This window comes from Poecilia latipinna, unplaced genomic scaffold (genome assembly GCF_001443285.1).
Source record: "Poecilia latipinna isolate Pla-1442-1.1 unplaced genomic scaffold, P_latipinna-1.0 Scaffold1180, whole genome shotgun sequence".
Taxonomy (NCBI): domain Eukaryota; kingdom Metazoa; phylum Chordata; class Actinopteri; order Cyprinodontiformes; family Poeciliidae; genus Poecilia; species Poecilia latipinna.
Window position 1 is genome coordinate 152,619 of NW_015113796.1, and position 22,988 is coordinate 175,606.

Sequence of the window (22,988 nt, forward strand, 5' to 3'; positions counted from 1 at the left end):
CTTAATGTGATCTGTATCTGATCTTTTCATGACAGTCTGCACAATACGGGTTGGATTTTTTGCGAAAGCGACCCAGGCCCGATTCTTATCTTTTCAAATGTGTCCCGAATCTGATCGGCCAAGTCACGTTCATCCGACCTGAACGTCATTAATACTCGACAAACGTCACTATTCTGCGTCCTGATACGCGCAAGCGGAAAGAAGAACAACAACCATGGCGGACGATAGCGAGGACTACGTTACTAAAGTGCTGGCTCCGGTCGGACAACAATTTCAGAATTGTAAGTTATGCTCCACCGTTAGCATCCACTTTGCTAACACTGAGCACTACTTTTTATGGCGGTTGGCAAAACACTGAGCACGCCCTCTATGTGTGACGTTATTGCGCCCTTTACTGCGCATGCAGGACACTTTCAGTTCGTTTGCAGTTCACACTGGAGAACACATACAGGTCACATTTATTTGGAAGTGTGAATGGCCACGGCAAAAAAAAAAAAAAAATCCTATTTGACCGAATAAATTGAAATTGGGTCACTCCAGGCTGCAGTGTGAACATAATTTACCTCTGTGGGATTTCATCTCTGTATAAATCCAAAGATTAAAGATCAAGGAACCTGATCTTTTTAGGTTATACAACAGAATCTTGCGTTTAATCACCTTATAAAAACTATTTAATCAATCAAAACTGGAAAGATTAAGACACAACTGCAATCATACCAACAGCTAATAAAATCACAATGTACCTAAACTATCAGGTTGGGATAAAGATGGCTCTAATTATTCACTGCAGCGACTTTAATTCGAACATGGTGACTCTGGAGGAGCTGCAGAGATCCACAGCTCAGATGGAAGATTTGTGTCAACGGGATGTTATTCATTTTGTCCAGAGATCACGTATTGATGTGCTGGAGTGGTCCAGTCAAAGTCCAACTGAGAAGCTGCTGGAGACACACGTCCAAAAATTTGCAGTCAAATGTGTTTCTGACCCAAACAAATGCATTGGCACATTTACAGACTTTTACTTGTAAAGGATTTTCTTTCTGAAACATTTATTGTTGTAGTCTATATAAACTCCCAACAATATACAATAATTTTTGAGGTAACATGACAATTTAAAATGTCCTTTTTGAAGGCAATATACAGATACTGACAACATTAATGTAGGAAAACAAAGAAACAAACATTAAATACATTTTTTTTATTATAATTATCGCTCGGAAGCATTAAAAACCACTTGGTGACAACAGAAAGTATACTGGTGATTCATGTCCTGTAAATCTGACATCTCAGCTGCCCACATGAAATATATTTTCACCTCCACACAACTCAGCCTCACACACCGACACACACACTTGGTGGTTATTCTGTGATTAACCAGCTTATCCTCTCTGACTGCTGAGATCTGCCGTTTGTTACGACCTCAGGTCAGGAGTAGGGGGAACACTGAACACGTTTCACTATTAGTTTCCACATCCAAAAATCCTTTATCATAATAGCTAAAAACATACATGAGCAAAAAAAAAAAAAAAAGTGCAAATGCATGAAATGAGTTTTAACACAGCTGGTCACTCCTGTCCAATAAACTGCAGCACGTTTAGAGTCCAGTATTGTTTTCATAAAGCAGTTTTTCCATGAGACACATTCCTCTGCGCCACCAACACAATAAGGCCAAATCTTAAGACATGAAAAAACTGCAGCAGTCAGTGAGCGACATTTTGTACCGTCCTATGATAGTTTGATAGAAAATGTACAATTAAAAACCATAGCATGCAAAATAAAACGTTACAAAATATGATAAAAAGGAAAAAAAAATAAAAGTTTTAAGAAATATATGTAAAAAAAACAACAAAACAAAACTGTTAACTCTGGGTTCAGTTTTAAAGGGTTTGTCGTTACTGCAGTTTATAATGCAACAGGAAACAATCAAGTTTCAGAACCAGCAACCTTTCAAAACGGAAACATCAGCTCTGTCTTCATTAGGACATCTTTTTTTAACAACACATTGATTAGACCAGTAAGGCCCAGTTAAACCTGTTTGCAGTACAGAAAAGCCATTTGGGTTCTTCTTGAGTTTGGCGATGGTGTCGGTTTAAGAGACACCCAAACATTCAGAGTTGATCTTTACAGCCACACTTCATCTGTTAGGGGCATTTTACAGAAATTAGAGACGACAGCGACAGGAGATTATTTACAAGATTCTTTTTTCTTTAAAACATAAAATAAAAAAATCCGTTTACAGATTTAAATTTTCACAGTTGAGAAGCTGAGATTTATTTTCTTATTTCATCAAATTATCCAAGTTTGGAGATGTTCACGTGAACATCTGCAAACTATTCCCCGTCGAAACACACATATGTTGAATCCATGATTTCCAAGTTGACTGTAAGCTGCTGCTAATGTCGCCGATCTTTTAGCATCAATAAGAGAGAAAACGCTTTGATCAGAGTGAGCTGAGTTTACATTAGAATTTTCTTTCATTACAGATGTGGACAAAACCGCTAAAATAAACTAAAATGAACTTGTATTGCATATGTATGATCTAGTCTAGATTTAATTTTTTATAAATCCAACCTTTAATTGAAGTGCATTTTTTTTTAGTGGAGAAAAAAAATAAATAATTGTTGGTCTTGATCTTGGTGATTTGTATGGAAACAAATCTTGTGACATTTCAGAAGCTTATGGAAACAAAGCCACAGGAAATACGAGTTATAATCAAAAGTAAAAATGAAATATTGTTAAGCACGGTGGAGAATCTGTGATGCTCTGGGCTTTTTTTCTCCTGCAAAAATCCTGGGAAGCTTGTTGACATTTTCTATTAAAATTTGTTAAACTGGAAAAAAAAAAAATCTCCACCATTGTCATCAACAGTTTCAAGGATAATTTTGGTAAAAAATTATTCATTTTTCTCATCCATGCTGCTGCAATAAAAGCTGAACTTATTTTAAGGTGTTTTTTTCACACATCTTTACCAGCAGTTTAAACAAATCTTCACTTTTCTCTGTCTCAATACATTTGAACCGAACAGTTCTTCCCTTTTTGTATCAAGAGAACCTTGGATCTCCACTGAGAAACCCCAGGAAAAAACAACAAATCAATATTTAGTGCAGCTAAAAATGTACTAGTTGCTGATTTTCTCGTCGCTCGTCTCCAGCGTCGAGGGCGTTTCCTCGGCATCGGGCGTTTCCTCGGCGTCGGGCGTTTCCTCGGCGTCGGGCGTCTCTTCGCTCTCGACGGTGGATTCCGGGGTTTGCTGCTCCGCTTTGGACGGGAGTCCCTCCATCTGCGGCTCGGCGGTCATTGTGGGGTTGATCGGTGCGAGGACTATGGGAGGCTAGAGGGGGACAGAAAAGAAAATGTGTGTAAAAGAAGGCATCTGAAAAGTTATTAGACAAAAAAAAAATTATGCAATGAGAACAGATACAGAGGACCTGAAGGTAAACAGAAAAACATTCACAGTAATCCCTCTGGCACAATAAAATGCCAAATTTCTGGAGCTCTTCTGAGGTTAAACTGTAGTCAGAGGCATTGCTGTTGACTGAAAAGCAGAAATCCCACGGAGATCATGAGTTTCACTGAGATAAACATGCCAGGTTATTTCAGGATCATGATCTGCTGCATGATCACTCGCTTCAACAGAAAGTAAAGGCTCAGCTGCTGAGAAAAATCAACACAACAGGAAGGGACTTTAGGTAAGGTAAGCATGATTTAATTAAAAGTAAAGAGCCAAGCCCAGATACCTGCAGTGACATTCACAGACAGCTGACTACAGCACACCCACAGTCAGTTAAAGGCCAGGGGAGGGACAGCGAAACAGAAAGATGACGTTGGAGTGGCTGGTGTTACTCAACTTGAAATTCTACTTCACTCTGCATGGCTTTTCTTTTTTAAAGTGGAATGTTTTTTGGTTGTCGCTTTTTTTTTTTTAATTGTCTTTTGTCGCTCTCTCTCTTTAATTAGTCTTTTTGTTCTTCCGCAGTAGGCAGTCATATCAAACTGGTATTCACCACAAATCCACTTCCAGTCCAGAACTGGCGCAGCTCCCTGCGCCACAGCGCCACGGCGAGGCTGGTGAGCAGCGTGCAAGGCACCAGGTAGAGCAGCGCCGGCTGGCCCATCTGCATCAGGGCCAGAGCCACGAACGTGATCAGCAGGCCGATGCCGTACGCTGACGGGAGAGGAGAGAAAAATCTGGCTTTTAGTAACGGTTCTGTACAGACGCTGTGGAGAAAAACGGCTCAAAACCAAAATAATCGTTCTTTACAGGGTTTCCAGCAGTAAAGCTCAAGAAATCTCCAAGCATTTTCAAGGTAACTTTTCCAGCATCATGCAATGGAGATGAAAACAAAACATTTATTACTGTTATTAATAATGTTTTGTGTGCATAAGACTAACATGACCAAGTCATGAACATGAAGGAGTCTTTGTGAATGTTTATGACGGTCAGGAAGTGACGTTCGGTAAATAATGACACTTTTAACGCAACTTTGCTTTAAAGGGTTTAAAACAGTCAAACATTTATAAAGACTCCTTCATGTTAACTAATCAAGTTTATTTGTACAACACATTTCACCAAAAAGGCATCTCAAAGTGCTTCACATCATAAAAGTACAAAGTCAGCAACTGAAACTTTACATTTTGTCATTGTTACACATCAGATTATTGATTAATGTTTCATTGATTGTTTCAAAAGCAACTCTGGACGGCTGGGATTTTAGTCTAGCTGTAAAAGCTCTCAGTGTTTCAGCTGTTTTGCAGCTTTCTGGAAGTTTATTCCAAATTTGTGGTGCATAGAAGCTGAATCCATTGATGGCGTCATGTCAGCCTTATGCACGTCAAATAAAGTATTACTTATACAGCAGGGACGAGGTAGACTGTATGCGAGAGGTAGGTCTCTCTCACATACCTTACATCTGACTGGACTGAAAATAAAACCCTAAATTAACAAAAAATGTATAAAATATAAGAATCTTTATTTCAATTACACAGATTAATAAATCATTGAGTCATTAGGAATAGAAAATATTTATTATGTTGGAACAATCCTAGTAAATTATGACCAAACTGAATGTTTAAACACATTAAACAAATAAAGTTACAGAAAAAAAATCCCTGAAAATATTATTGCTATGTTTTCTTGCATTTAGCAAATAGAGATAATTTTGGTAATTCTAACTAACCTAAAATAAGAAAAGATTTATCTGATTTACCTTCAGACTGAGAAATGTGTCTTTTTATTATGTCAACTGAAAATAATGTTTTCCCAAATTTAGGCTTTTAATCAAACATTAGATTGTACTTCATTATTAAACTGTGCAGGTTGAATATCAGGCACTTTCCAAACTTTAACACACAAATGAAATTAAAGCATTTTAAATCACCATACGATCCCTGGATAACAACGTCATAACTATGCTGTTTCTTTGTTTTGTGTCGATCTCATTAAATCCCATTAAGATGCTTTAAACTTTGTGGTTGTCGTGTGAGAAAATTAAAAGAATGTGGATCTGAACAAAACGGAAATGTAGTAGGTTTAGGTCTGCGTTCATTTCATCCTAATATCTTATTGCAGACTATGAAATAAATGTTTTTTCTTTACCATCCCATCATAATCCAAGCAGACGAACTTACCAATGGTACAGGCCACAAAGTAGATCCTGGAGGACTGGGTTAAAATGTCAAATCTGTGACAGTACGCCACCAGGAGACCTGAGAGGGGAACAGAAGAGCCGTCTCCACGTCAGGTTGAAGCTAACCAACAAAACGTGAGCAAAAACATTTTAAAAATGTCACCTGGCACCAAGATATCCCCAAAGCCCAGGAGGGAGAAGGGCCGGTCACAAAGAGCCAGAGGAGAGAAGTTTAACCTGGGCACTTTGAGCACCATGGGCAGCTGAAGACACAAACAGAGTCAGTGTTCGCTTCGCCGCTGAAACCCAGAAGAGCAGCATCATCAGAGCGCTCACCTTTTCATGAGGAGCGGAGTCCGAGGGGCCAGCCGCGACCTCCACCATTATGCTCTCCCCGTTCTGTGAAAAACAACGCACAGGAGGACAATCAGACAGAAAACTACGACTCGGTTTGTTTTCACTCCAGCCGAGAGTCACCGTACCTTCGTGAAATGGGGCGTAATAAATACGAAGAAAACGTCGTAAACAAACAGAACCGACAGCAGTAAAGTGCAAGCCTGCCGGAGAGAAAGAAACGGGTTAAATTTATGACTTTATTCAGGCGGCTGAGCCGTTGTGAACGGTTCCGATCCGTCACCTTGAACGTGGGCAGCCGGACAGTTTTGAGCATGTAGAGACAGAAGGTGATGCCCAGCGTGTCCTGCAGCACCCAGGCCCACCTGGAGGGCACAGCAGAGAGGAGCCGCCATCAGCCCGCGGCGCCAAAACAAACAACAACACAGCCGACCGACGTGTCTCCACTTTATTAAGAATTTATTAGAAAAGCAGAAACTCTGGTTTTTCTAGGGCTGGGTGATAAATCGGTAAAACTGATTTGTTGAATTTTGGTTTTATTGAAAATGTGGATTTTTTTCCCTCAATCATTAAAAGTCCTTGTGTTTCCATAATTCATAATGATGTCAGCCCGCTTATGGCCCGCCATTTTGTTTGACAAGCGTGTTTTACAGCTTCTATTTCTTGACTTTGAAAGCATTAGTGCAAGGTTATGATTTTTGTATTTTTTTTAATTGCCAGAATAAGTTCATAATATTATGAAAACTAACATGAAAAACAGAAAAATTAAATTGAGAAATTTTGCAATGCAAAAACACCAAATCTTACCATTTATACTTCTAGAGCAAATATTTTCTCACGCTTAAAATAAGACAAAACTAAATTACAAGTTACTTTTCAGCAAGATATAGAAGAATATTTTAAATAATTTCTTAATCTTGATGAAAAATCTCTAGTTTCACTGGCAGATTTTTTTCACTTATAACAGAAAAATGTCTTGCTATAAGTGATAAACTGCCAACTTTTCACCAATATTAAGGAATTATTTATTTAGAACATTCTTCTATATCTTGCTTCAAAATTACTTGTAAGTTAGTATATTTCAACTAAGACTTAATTAAAATATTTGCACTAGAAACTAGACTAAAAAGTACTTGGTAAAATTGTGTTTTTGCAGTGTGCATAAGTTTTACAAATAATACTGCATACTCAATAGAAATACTAAATCTTTTAATATATCAGCATGAAAATATTATCAGTAACAGGAATTTGTATTTGAAACAGTTATAAAGAACCAGACAAACTGAGCTGGTAATTTGAGATCGTGGTAATTAAGCTTTTTTTTTTTCTCATTAAAGCAACATTTTTTTTTTCTATTAATTTGAATATTTTTCTGGTAAAATTGCATTTTTATTCTGCTATTATGAGTAGATTATCGTAGTTGAACATCTATAATCTGTCCCTAACACTCTGTCAAACAACTCACAGCAGAGACGACTTAAATAAAAGCCACAATTTGAAAATATTTTCTGTCATTTGTAATTTCTCTTTTAGAAATGAAAGCAAGAAAAAAAAAAGTTAATATAGGATCTGGCATATATATATATATATATATATATATATATATATATTACATAAAAAGAAATCAGATTTTCAGTCATATCGCCCAGCCCCATGTTTTCCCCTCATTTGTCAAACAGGAAGCACATCTGCTGGCTTCAGACTCACTGGTCTTCGTTGCGAAACACCATCCAGACGATGCTGATGCTGGCGCAGATGGCCGACAGCAGCAGTGCGCGGATCTGCGGACGCTTGTGCAGGTACGGCCAGTTGTTCTCTGGGATCCTGTTTTCCATAATTTAGACATCGGTTAGCCTCCCGCTAACGATCACCGTCGCCGCAGGATTTGTTTGTTTCTCTGTCTTAACCGTTTACGTTTCACAACTCATGCTAGCATCTGTTTCTCTTTACAAATCCCACCCATAATTTGCAAGACTACATACTTCTAATTACTGGAGAGACATTTTGTCCCATCACAACCACAAAATTTAAGAAGTTCATTCAATATAAGATACATTTTGGAGGAATGGATTTTGACAGCTCAAATCCATTTCTTCAGCAAGAAGGATTGATAGAGCTGAACACAGAGCAAGGAGAAAACCTGCTGGAGGCTGGAAAAGTAAAAGCTTAGTGATGGCATAGTCAAATCCAAAGAATCTGTGAAAAAAATATTAAGAATTATACTCATCGTCAGATAGTTATTTTGTAAAGAAAGGTCAAGAATCTTACCGACCGGCAGCTGTAACTGAAGTAAAAATGTGCTGACTCATAGCGACTGAACAGCACAAATACATGCCACACTTTTCAGATTTTAATTTCTAAAAAGAATCAAAACCATGACTCATCATATTCCTTCCACCGCTCTGTGTTGGTCCATCACACCAAATCTAAACAAAAATATTCTGAAACTTGTGGTTTTAGTGGAACAAAATGTGACTCTAGTGCAATTAGAAATGTTATTCTAACAGATTATAGATGCATTTTATTTCGAATGAGGAGCATTTTTAATCATCAGTATAACCTCAGCTGCAGCCTCACCTGCACTTGCAGAAAGGAATCCTCCTGACGAAAGGCCACAGGCAGCTGTAGAGGCCGACGGAGGAGGCCACACAGAAGATGGCGATGACCCAAATGGCTGAACAACCAGACATCAACGGCAGAAAATTAACTCAAATTTACTTTCTAGGAGCGTTGAGATGATTCATCTCTTTGCACTCTCTCTGAATTCCCATGTTTGTGTGGCGTACCAAGGTGGTCGTAGAAGAAGTAGAGCAGCACCAGCATGTTGCAGCACATGAAGACGAACACACAGATCATGATGGGGGTGACGTCCACCGTCTCCTCGTCCTGCTTCTCCGCGCCGTCGTCGCGCTTATGCTTCATGTAACGCCTGAAAATAAGATCAGAGGCTGAAGAGTCTCGAACCGAGTCGACGTTTACTGCTCCTGATCATCCATTTTATGAAACGTTTCGAGCGTCAGAGACCCCCATCTGACCCGATAAACAGCTTCAGATAAACTACACAGGTTGCATTTTTTACTATTTCGTATTTGCAAAAATATTTCTGCTCACTCTGAAGGGCGGAGGGGGGGATTCCCACTTACTTCTTGCGATCTCTGCTGCCGGCCCAGTAGGCTCCGACGGCCACGGTCCCCACCGCCATCAGGAAGATTATCACCATGTTGTAGTCCAACACCGGCTCATTGGGAGCATACATGGCAACAAGCCTCCCCTGACCGAAAGTCTGGACGAGTTACAAACAATGAGATCAGCCTGGGTGACTAAATATTTTAAATCTAAGGGTAAAGCATTTTCCAACCATCTTCAAGGTTAAATTTTCAAACATTTCCAACCTCACACTTTAGAGATACAGCTTTGGTTTTAATTCACTTTTATGACATCATTTATTCTGTTTTTAATAATGTCTTGTCTTAGTATTCTACATACAAAGTGAACTAAAATATAACAAAATGTCTCACACACCTTATACGACTGACTGGTCTGGGAACAAAACAATCTCAAAAACATTAATGTACAAAATATAAGAAATCCTTTATTGCAATTACACAGATCAAAACCTCATTAGGAATAATAAATATTCACTACATTGAACAAATTGGTTTGTGTTAAGGTAAAAAACCTTCCCGCTCAACATAAATAAACACTTGACTTTATGCAAGGCGTCTTTTCACATGAAAGTTTATTACAACTTTATTTCAAAACTCTGCAGAAAGATCATCAAGCACTTTCTTTCCAAATGTTGCAAACACTTTATTTGAAATTCAAGCACCTGTAAACACCCTGAAATATTTGTCATCAAGAAAATCCTCACCTTGCTTATGTCCAGCATATCAGTGTAGCTCAGCAGAGCTACAGGAATGTCTATCTCCTCGTACTGGTTCTCGTTTCCTGCTGGTGGAGTCTGTGAAACACACACACACACGATCAATAAAGTGAAACACACACACACACACGATCAATAAAGTGAAACACACACACACACACACACGATCAATAAAGTGAACTGGAATCTGCTCAATACACTGTGACTGTAAGTGAACATCTTACCAGCCTGTCTTTGCTGACGATCAGGATGCCCTTGGCGCCATTGATCTGGGCCAGGCGGACCTTCTCATAGAAGGTGCAGTTGCCCCTCATCACCATGGGGATGCGGTTTGGAAAGCCCCCCTCTGGGACCTCGGAGGGCGAGCAAAGGACCGACGACGTCAAGTCATAGATCTGAAGATGGGACTGTGGTGGAGAAAGATCGGAGCGATTAAAACAAAACTGGAGTGGAAAAAAAAAAAAAAACTCTTATTTCATACGTGAGAAAGCTGCTGTTCAATTTTATTCTAAAAAAATATATAAAAATATTTCATGAGTAAATTGTAAATTTGCACATGAAATTGCTCATCAGAGAGTTAAGCAGTTTCTTTTTACCTCATTTATATTATTACTTTAATTTATTGTTTTTGTAAATAAGTTATATCTGTATTGTGTTTATTTTTGAAGTAAACAGTTGAACTTTGTCAAGAGGATCCAGCCAGGGTTTTCTTTTTTTTGTCGTCAGGTGGACAGAACAGGAAACACGCAGAGCGTCAAGCTTATGGCTTCATTGATTTGGAAACTACAGATAATCTTACAAGCCAAAAATGAAGTTATTTCTTAACAGGACAGAAAAGCACAAATGTCTGTCTTTATTTTGGATTTAGAGGTTTTCTGCAAGTTCTTTGCTGGAATCTCAGAAATTTCCAATGTCTACACCGTAAATGTAACTTTTGTTACTACAATGTAACAGAAGCACACAGTAAATACGATGTTTTGCAAAGGTTTTCATAGACCTTGAACTTTTCTCTCAAGTCTTTTGCAGTTTCTAACAAGGATTTTCCAAGATTATTCTGCATTTAGCTCCATTAATTTACTCTGAACAGCTTCAATGTGGAAAGAAAGCAACCCCACAGCATGATACTGCCACAACCATGTTTTACTGTGGAAATGGTGTGTTCAGTTTGAGGATTAGTTTCCATTCTTGGTTGCTTATATGAGTAATGTGATATGTGAATGAGATATTTTCTAACGCAACTCTGCATTTTTTGTCATGGAGGACAAAAAATGCTTGTCCTCCATGTTCTCTAACAAGCTATTGAAGGCATTTCACTAAATACGGAGATAACATTTTTCAAAAGTTGGTTTACTGATTTTGACTTTTGGTTGCACTGGATTTTATTTATCCAGAGGATACTATTTCAGAGTGAAGGCCTGTGAATAAAACTGCTGGCCACACTATTTAGATTTCTCTTCCTCAACTTCACAATCCTGCACCAATTCGTATTGCTCCATCACACAGCATACATTGAAGTTTGTGGTTGTGACATGTCAAAATGTGAAGTACAAATGGTATGCATGAGTAGTTTTTCAAAAGAATGTTGTGTCACCAGGATACTTACTGCTTTATTAAGGTCCTGAGGTAGACGTGCCCACTGGGACTTGAAGAATATGCAGTAGTCCTTCCCATTGCTTTTGCCCGCATCACTGAAATGGGCCATGCCATACTCTCCCACCACCTGTAGGCAGAAAAACATTGTTTCATTTTGGTCATAAGAGATAGAAGGAATAAACTGAGAAATTATGACACAAATAAACTCACGTAAATCGTTTTGAATTGCCTTGTTGCCGAAAATGTGCTATATAAATAAAATTACCTTACCTTACCTTAACAGGGTTTTATGCTCCTCTTAACCCAATTTTCCATTTTGTAGTTTCGTTTTTACTGTATAACTAAGACATTTTCTAACAATATAAGATTCATGTTAATTTTAATTTAACATAACTTCAAATAACCTATGACTGAGACACAAAAAGAGAAGTGCAAAAAAAAAGAGAGAAAAGCGTTTAAATCTGATTCGGAAAGAGTAATTAAAAGTTTACCACGACTGTTTTCTAACCTGGGTCGAGTTGGTTTTATAGTTGTTTTCTAGAGGCAACGCAAGCCATCTGAATATATTTTACTCCTTTCGGCTCAGATTTCAGACCCGCTGCCATTTTTAAAACCAACGGCACGTTGTAGATTATTAGCAAATAAATCTCTATTCGCTTCCGGATTATTCTGTGCTTGTGTTGGTTTCAGAGATGCTTTGAATCAGCAGCGACCCTCCTTTATTATAATGTCCTATCCACCGGTGATCTGTGGGTTTCAAGGGCCCACGGTGATCTCCGCAAGCTAACGTTCACATAGCATTAAGGCTAATGCAGAAAAAATCGATTACAGTACAGCTCCCCGACTGTGTCAACTAGAAGACTTGCTTGTACAAATATACCGTTTTTGGTGAAACAAATTTAATCACTCTCACCCTCTGGATGAGGAAAGCGGCCCAAATCAGTACTCCGGGAACCCTCATATCGCCGAGCTTGTTGTTGTTTAACCCATCAACCGACCAACCGCTCAGCTCGATCTCTCAGATGCTGTTGGGAAAAGCCACGCCCTTTACACTGTTAGTCATTATTTCATTGGCTGGTTTCATCTGGAGGCAATCAAGAGCTCAATTCTGATTGGATTAGATTAAAATAAAGTAAAATATAGCTTTTACAACGGAAATATAATATGGAACAGTCTGTGGGTTATTTTTTTCCCCCAAAACATAAATAGAAATGAAACATCACACTAATGTGTTGTGTTACCATTTTCAATTTCTGCTCTTGCGTCGCAGTTGTCATCTTCCCTGGTGGTCTAGTGGTTAGGATTCGGCGCTCTCACCGCCGCGGCCCGGGTTCGATTCCCGGTCAGGGAACACATTTTTCAACTTTTGACGATACTTTTTAGTTGAGAAGGGGGGTTTGCATTTATTAACAGGATTAAGAGCCCGCGTTTCATACTGTTCAATTACCGTTTTATCGGTACGACTACAAAGCTAAACAGAACTCCATAAGACTGAATAAGTTAAAAAGAAAAGACAGGCAGCTGTAATTCTCCCTCATCTATTCTGCAATGTCATTGGTATTTCACATGCGCAGCTCATAGCAGGACCCCTCTATAATCTTTGTTGTTGCGTGCTCGTTCTTGTTATTCAGACATGATGCAGTAGCCTTTCATCCTGATGTCATTCCATATGTCCTTCCTTCTGGTGTATATTTTACCTGTGTCAAGTCAGCCATCATTAGCGGAACCTGAAGAATTTCAAACTTAACAATAAGAGGTTGTCAGTGACTTTAAAAAAATCTGACTGTTTAATAAATCATATGAATTCATTGTATAAATTCACGCTACTTATATCCGTCACGCAAGAAATTTATAGTTACCATCCCAACCAGTTATAATAGTTTAATAAATGTCTAAATGATTATATAATCTTTTGAAATACGGTGAATTCAAATTCTTCTTAATGGTTTTCACATTTGATTACTTAACTGTATTTTAGACATTATTGTAAACAAATATTTTGAATTTAGTTGATATAATAAATGCATTTGTCATTTAAATTAACACATATAGAAATATAACTAAAATGCATATTTATTTTAAATTTTGGCACTTACCCCTTGATATTTGCAAAGCAATTTCTTGTTTTATTTGTTTTTTATTTTAACTTTTTTTATTACTTTTTCAGTTTATCTTGGTATACTCTCATTTTTGTATCTTATTTTAATGTTAAACACCTTCTCATTTTTAAATTAATGAAATAAAAAATCTATGAAATTCTCTGAAAAACTTTTACTTTGAAGTTAGACGCCGGAAGTTCTCTGTCTTGACGTCAATAAGATGATAAACCAGGAGATCCACTCAGCTAGTTGGATGAGGAATGCAGTAGTTGTAGCGAACCGTACGGTGAGTATCCATTGCTGTAATGTTTTCTCTTTTAATCTGACTGGCTGTGTATTTTGCTGCCATAATTTGAGTTTTCGTAGTTTGGTTTGTGAGGTTTAAATTAATAAAACAACGACAGCCGGCGTTTAACGCTAGGTTATGTACCGAGCTATAGCTAGCCGTCTTCCGTTGTCAGGATTCGTTTTGTTTCTTCTTGTTAATGCGTTGAAACTCCTTCAATCATGAATAAAATAACGGGATATGTGTGGTTTTCAGTTTGATTCGTGTAATCTGTAACACGTTTGTCGTTAGGTTGTTTTATCGGTTGTATTTCTCAGGAAAAGCCCGGTTTTTTTTTTAAACCGTAACAAAAACGTTAATCAGAAATTGTGTCATTCATAAAAACCTTTAAACTTAGGTATATTTTGTGCAGCGTGAAGAACTAAGAGGTAAAACATCTCTTTGTGAAGTTGCTCCGGGCCCTTTAATTGAGTCAGTTTGCTGAAGCAGGAGCAGGAGGTGATCTAAGTAAGACTGGTATGCAGAGGTCTGACATCAGCCCCAAAGTGTCTGAAAACTAAAGCTGTGTTTTCACTACAACCAAATAAGGAGGACAGGAGGCAGGGCAAGGAGAGCAGCTGAACGTCCATTCTGGCAGGAAACTCTTATGCTGCTTTATAACTCGGGTTACTATCTAAAAAAAATAAGGGAATGTTTTGCTTTTAGAGAACCAGCGATAATTTGAATCCATTTTAGTATTTAAATTCAAAAAGGAAAATTCATATTGGATGGATTCAGTACACAATGTTATTTCTTAAAATTGTATTGCTGAAAGTGTTAACTTTTTTTTTTTGACAATATTCTAAATATTTCCTATTTGAATTGAGTCAGGCAAGTTTTTTTGGCCAATCAAGCACAGTGATACCGTGGTGATTAATCTATATATTGGTGCTTTGAGCAAATTATGAAGTTTGCCATCCATGCTGTTTTTCTATGTAAAAGCCACAGCAGGTATGGCTATGGAACTTCAAGAGGGACATAAAGCAACTTTTTCCTTCCACTCAACTTTCCATCATTATACTAAGATGCAGCGCTTTGTGAAGAGTCAGCTTTATTAGCATGCACCTTTTTGTTGATTAAGGACTTTCAAAGAACATCTGACTTCCCATAATAGACAGCAAAGCATGTCTATTATGAATCCTTTTTATTAATAAAACATCTAATATTCTATTTAATTGTGTGATGCATCTATATGTATGCAACCCTTATTTCTTATTTTATTTTTTTTTCATTGACTGATCTGTATAGTTAACTTTCTTTTTACTTTGCAGGACACCTGCAGAACCTTTTCCCCTCACCGTTAGCGTCGTCAGCACCATGGCTGGCTTCAGGCAGGAAGATGTTGAGCTCTACTACGAGATGGGAGAGGAGCTGGGCAGGTAGGAACCATTCCCACTTGACAGAAACATGTTTTTCAGGTGTTTAATTTCAGTACAGTGGCCCTTTAGTGCCAGGCAAAATGCATGCAAAGCACTTTATGAAACTCTAATAAGGCTTCCTCAGCTGTATAGCTAAAATCCAGTGATCTATTTCTTGTAATTATGAGCGTATCTGGACCACACAGTTTATTGATCTGTCAGGTATGAACTCCAGGCTGCCAAAAAAAAAAAAAAAAAAACTGAGATCATAACAAGTTTGCATCAGCAACATAAAATATAATTTAATGCACTTTTATGCTGCACTGGACACTTTTAAAGACGAGTCATCTTTTTTTTTTTTTTATAAAGAGATTGACCCACCTTCCCGCCTTGGCTAATCTCTTTCTGCAGTAATGCAGCAAAAACTGTGACGTCAGTGGCTCTCGCTGTCCCTTTCCGCTTCTGCTGTGGTGGAGTGTTTCTAAACATCGGGACAGTGTCAGTGTTTTTGTTTCCTGAAACAAATGTGAATTAACAATCCTACAGGGACGGATCCTGCTGTTATGTTTCCACTTTGGTTTCACTTAGATTTTCTTCTTTATAAATAACATTTCACTCCATGTAGTTGTTTTGAAGTGCAATTAAAATGGTTCTTTAGTGATGGACTTGTCCTGAAATGACGCTGATATTAAGCTTTGTTTGCAAGATTTCTGTCTGTCTGAAAAGGAGTCTCTCACTCTTTTAAGAAAATATCTGTTAGTATAATTTACATTTAGAGTTTCAGTAAGGTACAGGCTTAATCAATATTCAAATATTCATTATTTGCATTAGCATCGGCATTTAATGAAGCACTTAAATCTTCCTCAGCTGTATAATTAAAGTGGCTTTTTCAGTTTGCACTGATTACAGCTTGCATCAGTTGGGTGCATAAATAAGTATTTAATGTTGGTCTATGTTGATTTTAAACTGGCTTCACTCCAGACAGCATCTGTGGCATTCCTGCATCTCCATGTTTGTGGAAACTGGTTTGATCCCAAACATCCCAACCAGTTTCCTTTGACCTGGCAGATGTTGGAAACTACACATAGTTAAATGTTCCACATCAAACTGTGTTTGAAATGTTAATCTGAAGCTTCTTGAACGGCCTCCCCCCCTAACTCTCTTGACATCAACCTGATTGAACATTTGTGTGAAAATGGCTTGTTTAACTGTTTAAAGGAACTCTTCCCTTTCCTGTGGGGCAATGGACGACAAATCCAGCCAAAATAATCCCCAAAGATTGTAAACTGAGCTTGTGGTTCCTGAAGATCGTTTAATCAAATATTAGTGGAGGTATAGGCCAGTAAATGTCCCTGTGATTATTTCAATAAACAATAATATTTGTTGTTTTGATATAGAAAATTGAAATATGCAAGATCAATAAACTTTAATTTTACAAGTAACACTTAACACTGGAACAGGAAGAGATTTAAAACGTACTAAATAAAGCACAAAAAATATAAATGGAAAGGAAATAAAAACACACAACCGAAACTGTAAACAAAACCATTTATGAAGTCTCTGTAAATCTTCAGAAAAATATTAATCATCTGAATGGAAATTATTGAACTAATTTTAGCTTATCAAACGATTGATTGATTAATTGGTTATTATGACAGATACTGTGGAATGTGCATGTATCATATAATGAAAAATGTCTTATGATATGGATTTTGATTTATTGTTATGATTAATTTTAGTTATTGAAGGTAAATAAAAAAACAAAACTGGCAGTATGATAGAAAATGATATTTTTGCCATTTTCTCCACTGTTTGTTCCATGAAAGCATCAATAAATTATAAAATATGATTAAATCTACTTACTGTGCAGTTTACTGACATAAATCACACTTTTTAAGTAAGTGGCATTATGAAGAAGATTATTGTAAATAAGAATGTTTGTCCTAAACAATATTTGCCATGATGTTACAACCATACAGTTACCTAAAATATTAGCAAAGAATATGATTTTTTAAATCATAATCTCTCTCTCTCTCTCTCTCTCTCCAGTGGACAGTTCGCCATCGTCCGGAAGTGCAAGGAGAAGAGCACGGGCGTCGAATACGCGGCCAAGTTCATCAAGAAGCGGCGCCTGTCGTCCAGCCGGCGTGGGGTGAGCCGCGAGGAGATTGAGCGCGAGGTCAACATCCTGCGGGAGATCCAGCACAGCAACATCATCACGCTGCACGACATCTTCGAGAACAAGACGGACGTGATCCTGATCCTGGAGCTGGTGTCCGGCGGGGAGCTGTTCGACTTCCTGGCCGAGAAGGAGTCTCTGACCGAGGAGGAGGCCACGCAGTTCCTCAAGCAGATCCTGGACGGCGTCCACTACCTCCACTCCAAGCGCATCGCTCACTTCGACCTGAAGGTCAGCCATCCGAGGGGAACTGGTGGGAGATTAAAGGCTGCTGAGGGCTTCATTTGTTAACCCTGGTAGTTTTCCATGAAAGAAATGAAACTAGGCTCAAAAGTAATACTGGAAATTATACTGTAGAGTGAAAGTGTGAAGAGTTTAAAAAAAAATAAATAAATAAAATTCCTAGCTAGCCCTGTAGTGATGTTTCTGCCTTCCCAATGCGTTTCGTAGCTCCTTTGTAGTCTGGGAAAGAAAATAAATCATTGGATTCAAGTCAGCAGATCTTAACCTGTCAATCCCTCTATTCTTCCTTTCATCCATTAAGCAGGTCGTTTATCCACTTTAGTGGAAAAATTATGGAAACTAGACCTAAAAATAATTTTTGCCACTTTTAACCAAATTAGTAGTGATGAAATGTGTTTTATATTTGGAAATATCATTGTCATTGTGTGTTTATATTACTTTTTCTGTTTAAAAGAAAAAAAATATCTGCATTGCTTTAATTCTCGCACTTAAAAATAACAACCAGCCATTTTCTGGCAATAAGTTTGATTTTTGGTGTTTCGATTGTTAAGTCACATACTACAGGCACTGCACCATTACCTAGCAACCCCAGCCAAACCCCAGCCCGTCACCTAGCAACCCAAGCTGAGCTCTAGTACATTTGGTCAGCTGGTTTTACCTGATGGCTGATTGGAAAAGACAAGTGTTTTGTTGCTGACTTGCCATCCAGAAGCCATTCACTGCATTCTTATTGATTGTGCAGGATGCTCCACTTGTGCTTTTCAAAGGTGTATAGTTGTATAATTGTGCATCCGTTTGCAGCCATTTTCACATGTGAGAGTAAACATTCAATTGAGGATCGTGGCCAGCAGCAGCTCATATGGATTTAAAGCGACAAGACGTGGTGGAACATCCCATTCTGAAATAGGCAGGACTGAGCAACTAAAACCTTATCTAAGAATTATTTTGTGCAAAAAGATGTAATGAACATGTTCTGTATATCCTACAGGCCTATCCTAACAAGGAAACATAATAGGTCACCTAAAAGTAAAAATCCTTTTCTTTTTTCAATCCTTCAGCCTGAGAATATTATGCTGCTGGATAAGAACGTTCCCAACCCCCGGATTAAGCTGATTGATTTTGGGATCGCTCACCAGATCAAAGCTGGAAACGAGTTCAAGAACATCTTTGGGACTCCGGAGTTTGTCGGTAAGGCCTCACAGCTGCACTCCGAGTTTAAACCTCGTAAGTGGAAAATGTTTGGCTTCAAATCACATCTGGTTTGAATTAAAGCTTTCATTCTTTCATGCTTTTTACAGCACCAGAAATAGTCAACTACGAGCCGCTCGGCCTGGAGGCAGACATGTGGTGAGGAATCGTTTTTTTTTTTTTCCCTCTCCTCATCTAGAGATGTTTACCAACCTGCCATTTATCTTTACTCATCTCTTCCTGCTTGCAGGAGCATCGGAGTGATCACATACATTCTGTGAGTAAAGTTTCTCATCATAGCATTCGGTCGAATCATTTCTAAAGTGAGCGCTGACGGGAAACGTTTTGTCTGCCAGACTGAGCGGAGCGTCGCCATTCCTCGGCGAGACCAAGCAGGAGACTCTGACCAACATCTCGGCTGTCAACTACGACTTTGACGAGGAATATTTCAGCAACACCAGCGAGTTGGCCAAGGACTTCATACGCCGCCTGCTGGTCAAAGACCCAAAGTAATAAGATAAATAAAACTCATGGATTCACATTGCTTAAGTTACTGGATTTTAGTTTAGAAGAAATGGTGACTTGATGAATGATTTCTGTTTGTGTAGGAAGAGAATGACAATTGATGACAGTCTGGAGCATCCCTGGATTAAGGTTGGCATTTTAATTATTAATTATTTCACTGTTCTCATTAAAACTTAGGGATGGTGCTTAGTAGATCTACTGACTTGTTTAATCAGGTTTTTTTATGCTTTTATTGTTGTTGTAGTTTCTTAATTTTCTCCTCAGGTGAGCAGATTGTACAGAAACTGTTTATGGGATGTTTGGAGTCTCATTTAAAGTCCAGGGAGTTTATCTCGGGGTTTTCACTCCAGCTGGAAAATTCAGGAAATGTTTTCCAAGTCTGGATAGATTAAGAAATTAGAGAGAGAGTTGTTGTTACCCACCATTCCATCCATTAATAAGTCCATTAATTTGTCTGTTATTCATCTATAAATGTATCCTTTCTTCCTGTTATCATCCATCAATCTGTTATCCATGCAACCAATAATATAATTACCAATTAGTCTGTCTCTGTCCATTATTGATCAGTCCTTTATGCCTTCTTTCCTCCATCCATTTATCTACTCATCCTTCTGTCAGTGCATTAGTCCATTTCTTTATCTGTTATCCTAAGTAACCAGTGATCCAGTTATTCTTCCATCTTTTTGTCCGTCTAGCTATGCGGTTATGTAGTACGTGTTTATCTCTGTTGACATTTCTAGATTCTGTATTTAAACGTGATCTCTTAGCAATGTGATTTTATGCTAAGTCCTCATTTTGCACATTTTGTACGTCCATTTGGGTCTCTCCTGCTTCTGCAAACAGCACAAGCAAAAAAGAAAAAAAAACTTAAATAAAACTGCCAGCTGTTGTTTATCAATAAGTTAATGTTTTCTTGGTTTCCGGAAAATTAGCTGTTTCAACGTGGTGTCACATTTGACAGGCACTGTGCCGTCACCAGCAACCCCACCCGAGGCCATCCTGTTACCTAGCAACCCCAGCCGAGACCATCCTCTTACCTAGCAACCCAAGCAGAGTTGCAGCACATTTGGTCAGCTGGTTTCACTGCTGTAATAATGGCTGCTGCTGTTTTGTTGTCGACTTACCATCCAGAAACCACTTGCTGCGTTCTTGGTGGTTGTGCAGGAGGCTCTACTTCTGCTTTTCAAAGATGCACGGTTGTATGATTTTGCATCTTTTTGCAGCCTTTTTTACATGCAAGCATAATAGTGATTTGAGGCGTTGCCAGCAGCAGCTTATGTGGATTTAAAGTGACAAGAGACCCTAAAACAGGTCAAAATAGGCAGAACTAATCATACTAAAATCTCATCACCTAAGAATGATTTTATGCAAAAATTTAATGGACATCGATTTATCCTAACGGGGAAGGATAATAGATCATCTTTAACCTTTTCAGTTTATTCCTTAGAGATGATTTGAGGATTCTGGAGGTTTTAGTCTGGCAAAGCATTCTGTCGTAACATCTGTGGAGCGTCTTCTCAGTTTCCGATCTTTGATTTCTTCAGGTTATCAAGAGGCGAAATGTGCGCCAGGAGGATCGGGATCACAAAACGGAGCGCCGTCGCCTGAAGACCACTCGGCTGAAGGAGTACACCATCAAGTCGCACTCCAGCATGCCTCCCAACAACACCTACGTGAACTTTGAGCGCTTCTCCCAGGTGCTGGAGGAGATCGCCGCCGCAGAGGAGGGCCTGAAAGAGCTGGAGCGCAACCAGCGCTCCTGCCAGGAGGACGTGGCAGCGCTGCTGTCCATCTACGAGGAGAAGGAGGGCTGGTACAAGGAGGAGAACCAGAGCATCTCTGCCGACCTCAGCCACATCCGCCAGGAGCTGCAGCGCTCCCAGACTCAGCGCAGGAAGTGCCAGGAGGACGCCCGGCTCACCATGCAGTCGGCAAACAACCTGAAGCGCAAGTTTGGGCGTCTGGAGAACCGCTACGACGCGCTGGCCGAGCAGGTGGCCTCGGAGGTCCGCTGGGTGGAGGAGCTGCTCAGGTCCATGTCTGCAGAGAAGGACGCTCTCGGATCCGGCAGCGTCCCCTGAGCCGAGCCGCCATCCAGCCAAGACGTTTTCTCTCTAAAGCTTCGTCCCGCCCTTCTGCTCTGCTTGTTCTCGGAGGAGATAAGTGTTGTCTCCAAGCGCTTTGCTGCTGCCGCCGCTGCATATCGGGAAAATCTTCCACCATTTTCATCCCATAGGGAAGGATGAGAATCTAAGAGGCAAACATGTTGAAGCCGCTTCTGCAGAAGAAGGCTCAGTTCTTTTTTTTTTTATATATATATATACATTAATTTATGATTTCTAGATATTTTAATGTACTTTGCTGTCATTTCAAACCATGTTGGCGAGGAAGGAAATGACTCCCATTCCTTTGAGTATTTGTAGCCTGGTTTGTCATTTTAAAGACTAGCTTTCAATTTAACGCTTTCTGTTCCCGTTGAGCTTCACAATACATGTGATATTATCAGATTTCTGATGGATTCAGGTGTATTTATTCATGCAGTTACATGCATGTCTGGACTGAGTGTCGATGCAATAAATTTAAAGCCTCAGCACAGAATATAGAGCTTTAGGGTAGCGCTTTATTTTACATGTCATTTAAATTGGATCACCTGCTAGCTATTGAAACTGTTCTACATCTCATTGGTGCCAAGTCATTTATTTGAGCAGGAGAATAACTTAATATAGGTTTGAATTTACAGTAACTACTAAAATAAAGCATTACCTGATTTTGAGAATGTATGACTCAGCCTTTGCAGTGCCTGAAAACAGATCAACCTCATCGTGAGCATTCAGCTGCCATCAGCTCAATCATTTCAGTCTCACATTTACAGAAATACTGATAGTCTTAAAATGCAACATGTTTTGCACAGTAGTCTTGTAGACCAAACGGCGTGCATGGAAACCTTCTGTCTGTACATTCGGTGTAACTTTGCGATCGTCACGGCACACTTCAGACATTCCATCGACGAGTTTCACATCCAGCTACCACATTCCCTGTGCAGGAATGGTGTTCTGTCGTCTGTAGTATTTTTCAGTAGAGAAATGTACTCATTTGCACTTATAAAGCAGTTTCAGAATCTATTTTAATCTGTATCCTGATCTGTAAGTCTTTCTGGGAACTGTTTCAAATAAAGAAACTTCAGCATATTGTTTCTGTGTGGGAGTCATTTTAATGTAACTGCAAAAAAAATCAACAAAAAATATCTATACAGATTTGGGCAGTAAACATCCTGTCCTCATTAGTGAGTCCAGGATTTGCACACACAGCATGTTCATGCAGTGTGAGCTTTTTCAGATTTTGTTATGATTACAAACTTAATGAATTTTGTTAACGTGAGTGAAGTTGGTCCCTTCGCCTTCTTCAAATCAGACAAAATGACGTCAAATGTTTGTGCAGCAAATTTTTTGTTTGTCCTGCTTTGGCTTTGAAGATATTAATGAAAATTTAAAGGTCATCTTGATTTTGTAAAAGTAGGGGAGCTGGTTGACATTTGGCCTTTAAACTTTTATTAATATCATCAAAGCCAAAGCAGTATAAACAAAACATTTTGCTGCACAAACGTAGGTGAGTGG

At 38.8% G+C, this 22,988-nt stretch overlaps 2 protein-coding genes and 1 non-coding gene across 6 annotated transcripts; 2 read left to right on the forward strand and 1 right to left on the reverse strand.

Annotated features, from left to right (window-relative positions):
* Positions 1–1,036: 1,036 nt before the first annotated feature.
* On the reverse strand, positions 1,037–12,489 carry sppl2 (signal peptide peptidase-like 2). Of its 3 annotated transcripts, none has more exons than XM_015053452.1 (16): positions 12,371–12,489; positions 11,468–11,584; positions 10,089–10,271; positions 9,853–9,942; positions 9,125–9,264; positions 8,768–8,910; positions 8,559–8,655; positions 7,689–7,805; positions 6,265–6,346; positions 6,110–6,184; positions 5,964–6,026; positions 5,791–5,890; positions 5,629–5,706; positions 4,005–4,165; positions 3,192–3,331; positions 1,037–3,155 (listed from the first exon to the last, which is right to left on the reverse strand). In XM_015053452.1, exons 1-16 carry the CDS (start codon positions 12,416–12,418, stop codon positions 3,119–3,121), a joined length of 1,671 nt encoding a protein of 556 aa, XP_014908938.1. In that variant the 5' UTR covers positions 12,419–12,489; the 3' UTR covers positions 1,037–3,118. The 3 variants fall into 3 exon arrangements, with proteins under 3 accessions (XP_014908938.1, XP_014908939.1, XP_014908937.1); XM_015053453.1 differs by having other exon boundaries at positions 1,038–3,181; positions 3,218–3,331; XM_015053451.1 differs by having other exon boundaries at positions 1,038–3,331.
* A 247-nt stretch (positions 12,490–12,736) lies between these two features.
* On the forward strand, positions 12,737–12,808 carry trnae-cuc (transfer RNA glutamic acid (anticodon CUC)). The gene has a single exon. It is a non-coding gene; the product is annotated as a tRNA-Glu (tRNA).
* A 946-nt stretch (positions 12,809–13,754) lies between these two features.
* On the forward strand, positions 13,755–22,564 carry dapk3 (death-associated protein kinase 3). 2 transcript variants are annotated; one of them, XM_015053456.1, is made up of 10 exons: positions 13,780–13,842; positions 14,431–14,475; positions 15,153–15,260; positions 17,289–17,649; positions 18,720–18,849; positions 18,960–19,008; positions 19,100–19,126; positions 19,206–19,358; positions 19,458–19,503; positions 20,919–22,564. In XM_015053456.1, the coding sequence occupies exons 3-10, from the start codon at positions 15,199–15,201 to the stop codon at positions 21,453–21,455; spliced, it is 1,365 nt and encodes a 454-aa protein (XP_014908942.1). In that variant the 5' UTR covers positions 13,780–13,842; positions 14,431–14,475; positions 15,153–15,198; the 3' UTR covers positions 21,456–22,564. The 2 variants fall into 2 exon arrangements, with proteins under 2 accessions (XP_014908941.1, XP_014908942.1); XM_015053455.1 differs by lacking the exon at positions 14,431–14,475 and having other exon boundaries at positions 13,755–13,842.
* The last annotated feature ends 424 nt before the right edge of the window (positions 22,565–22,988 follow it).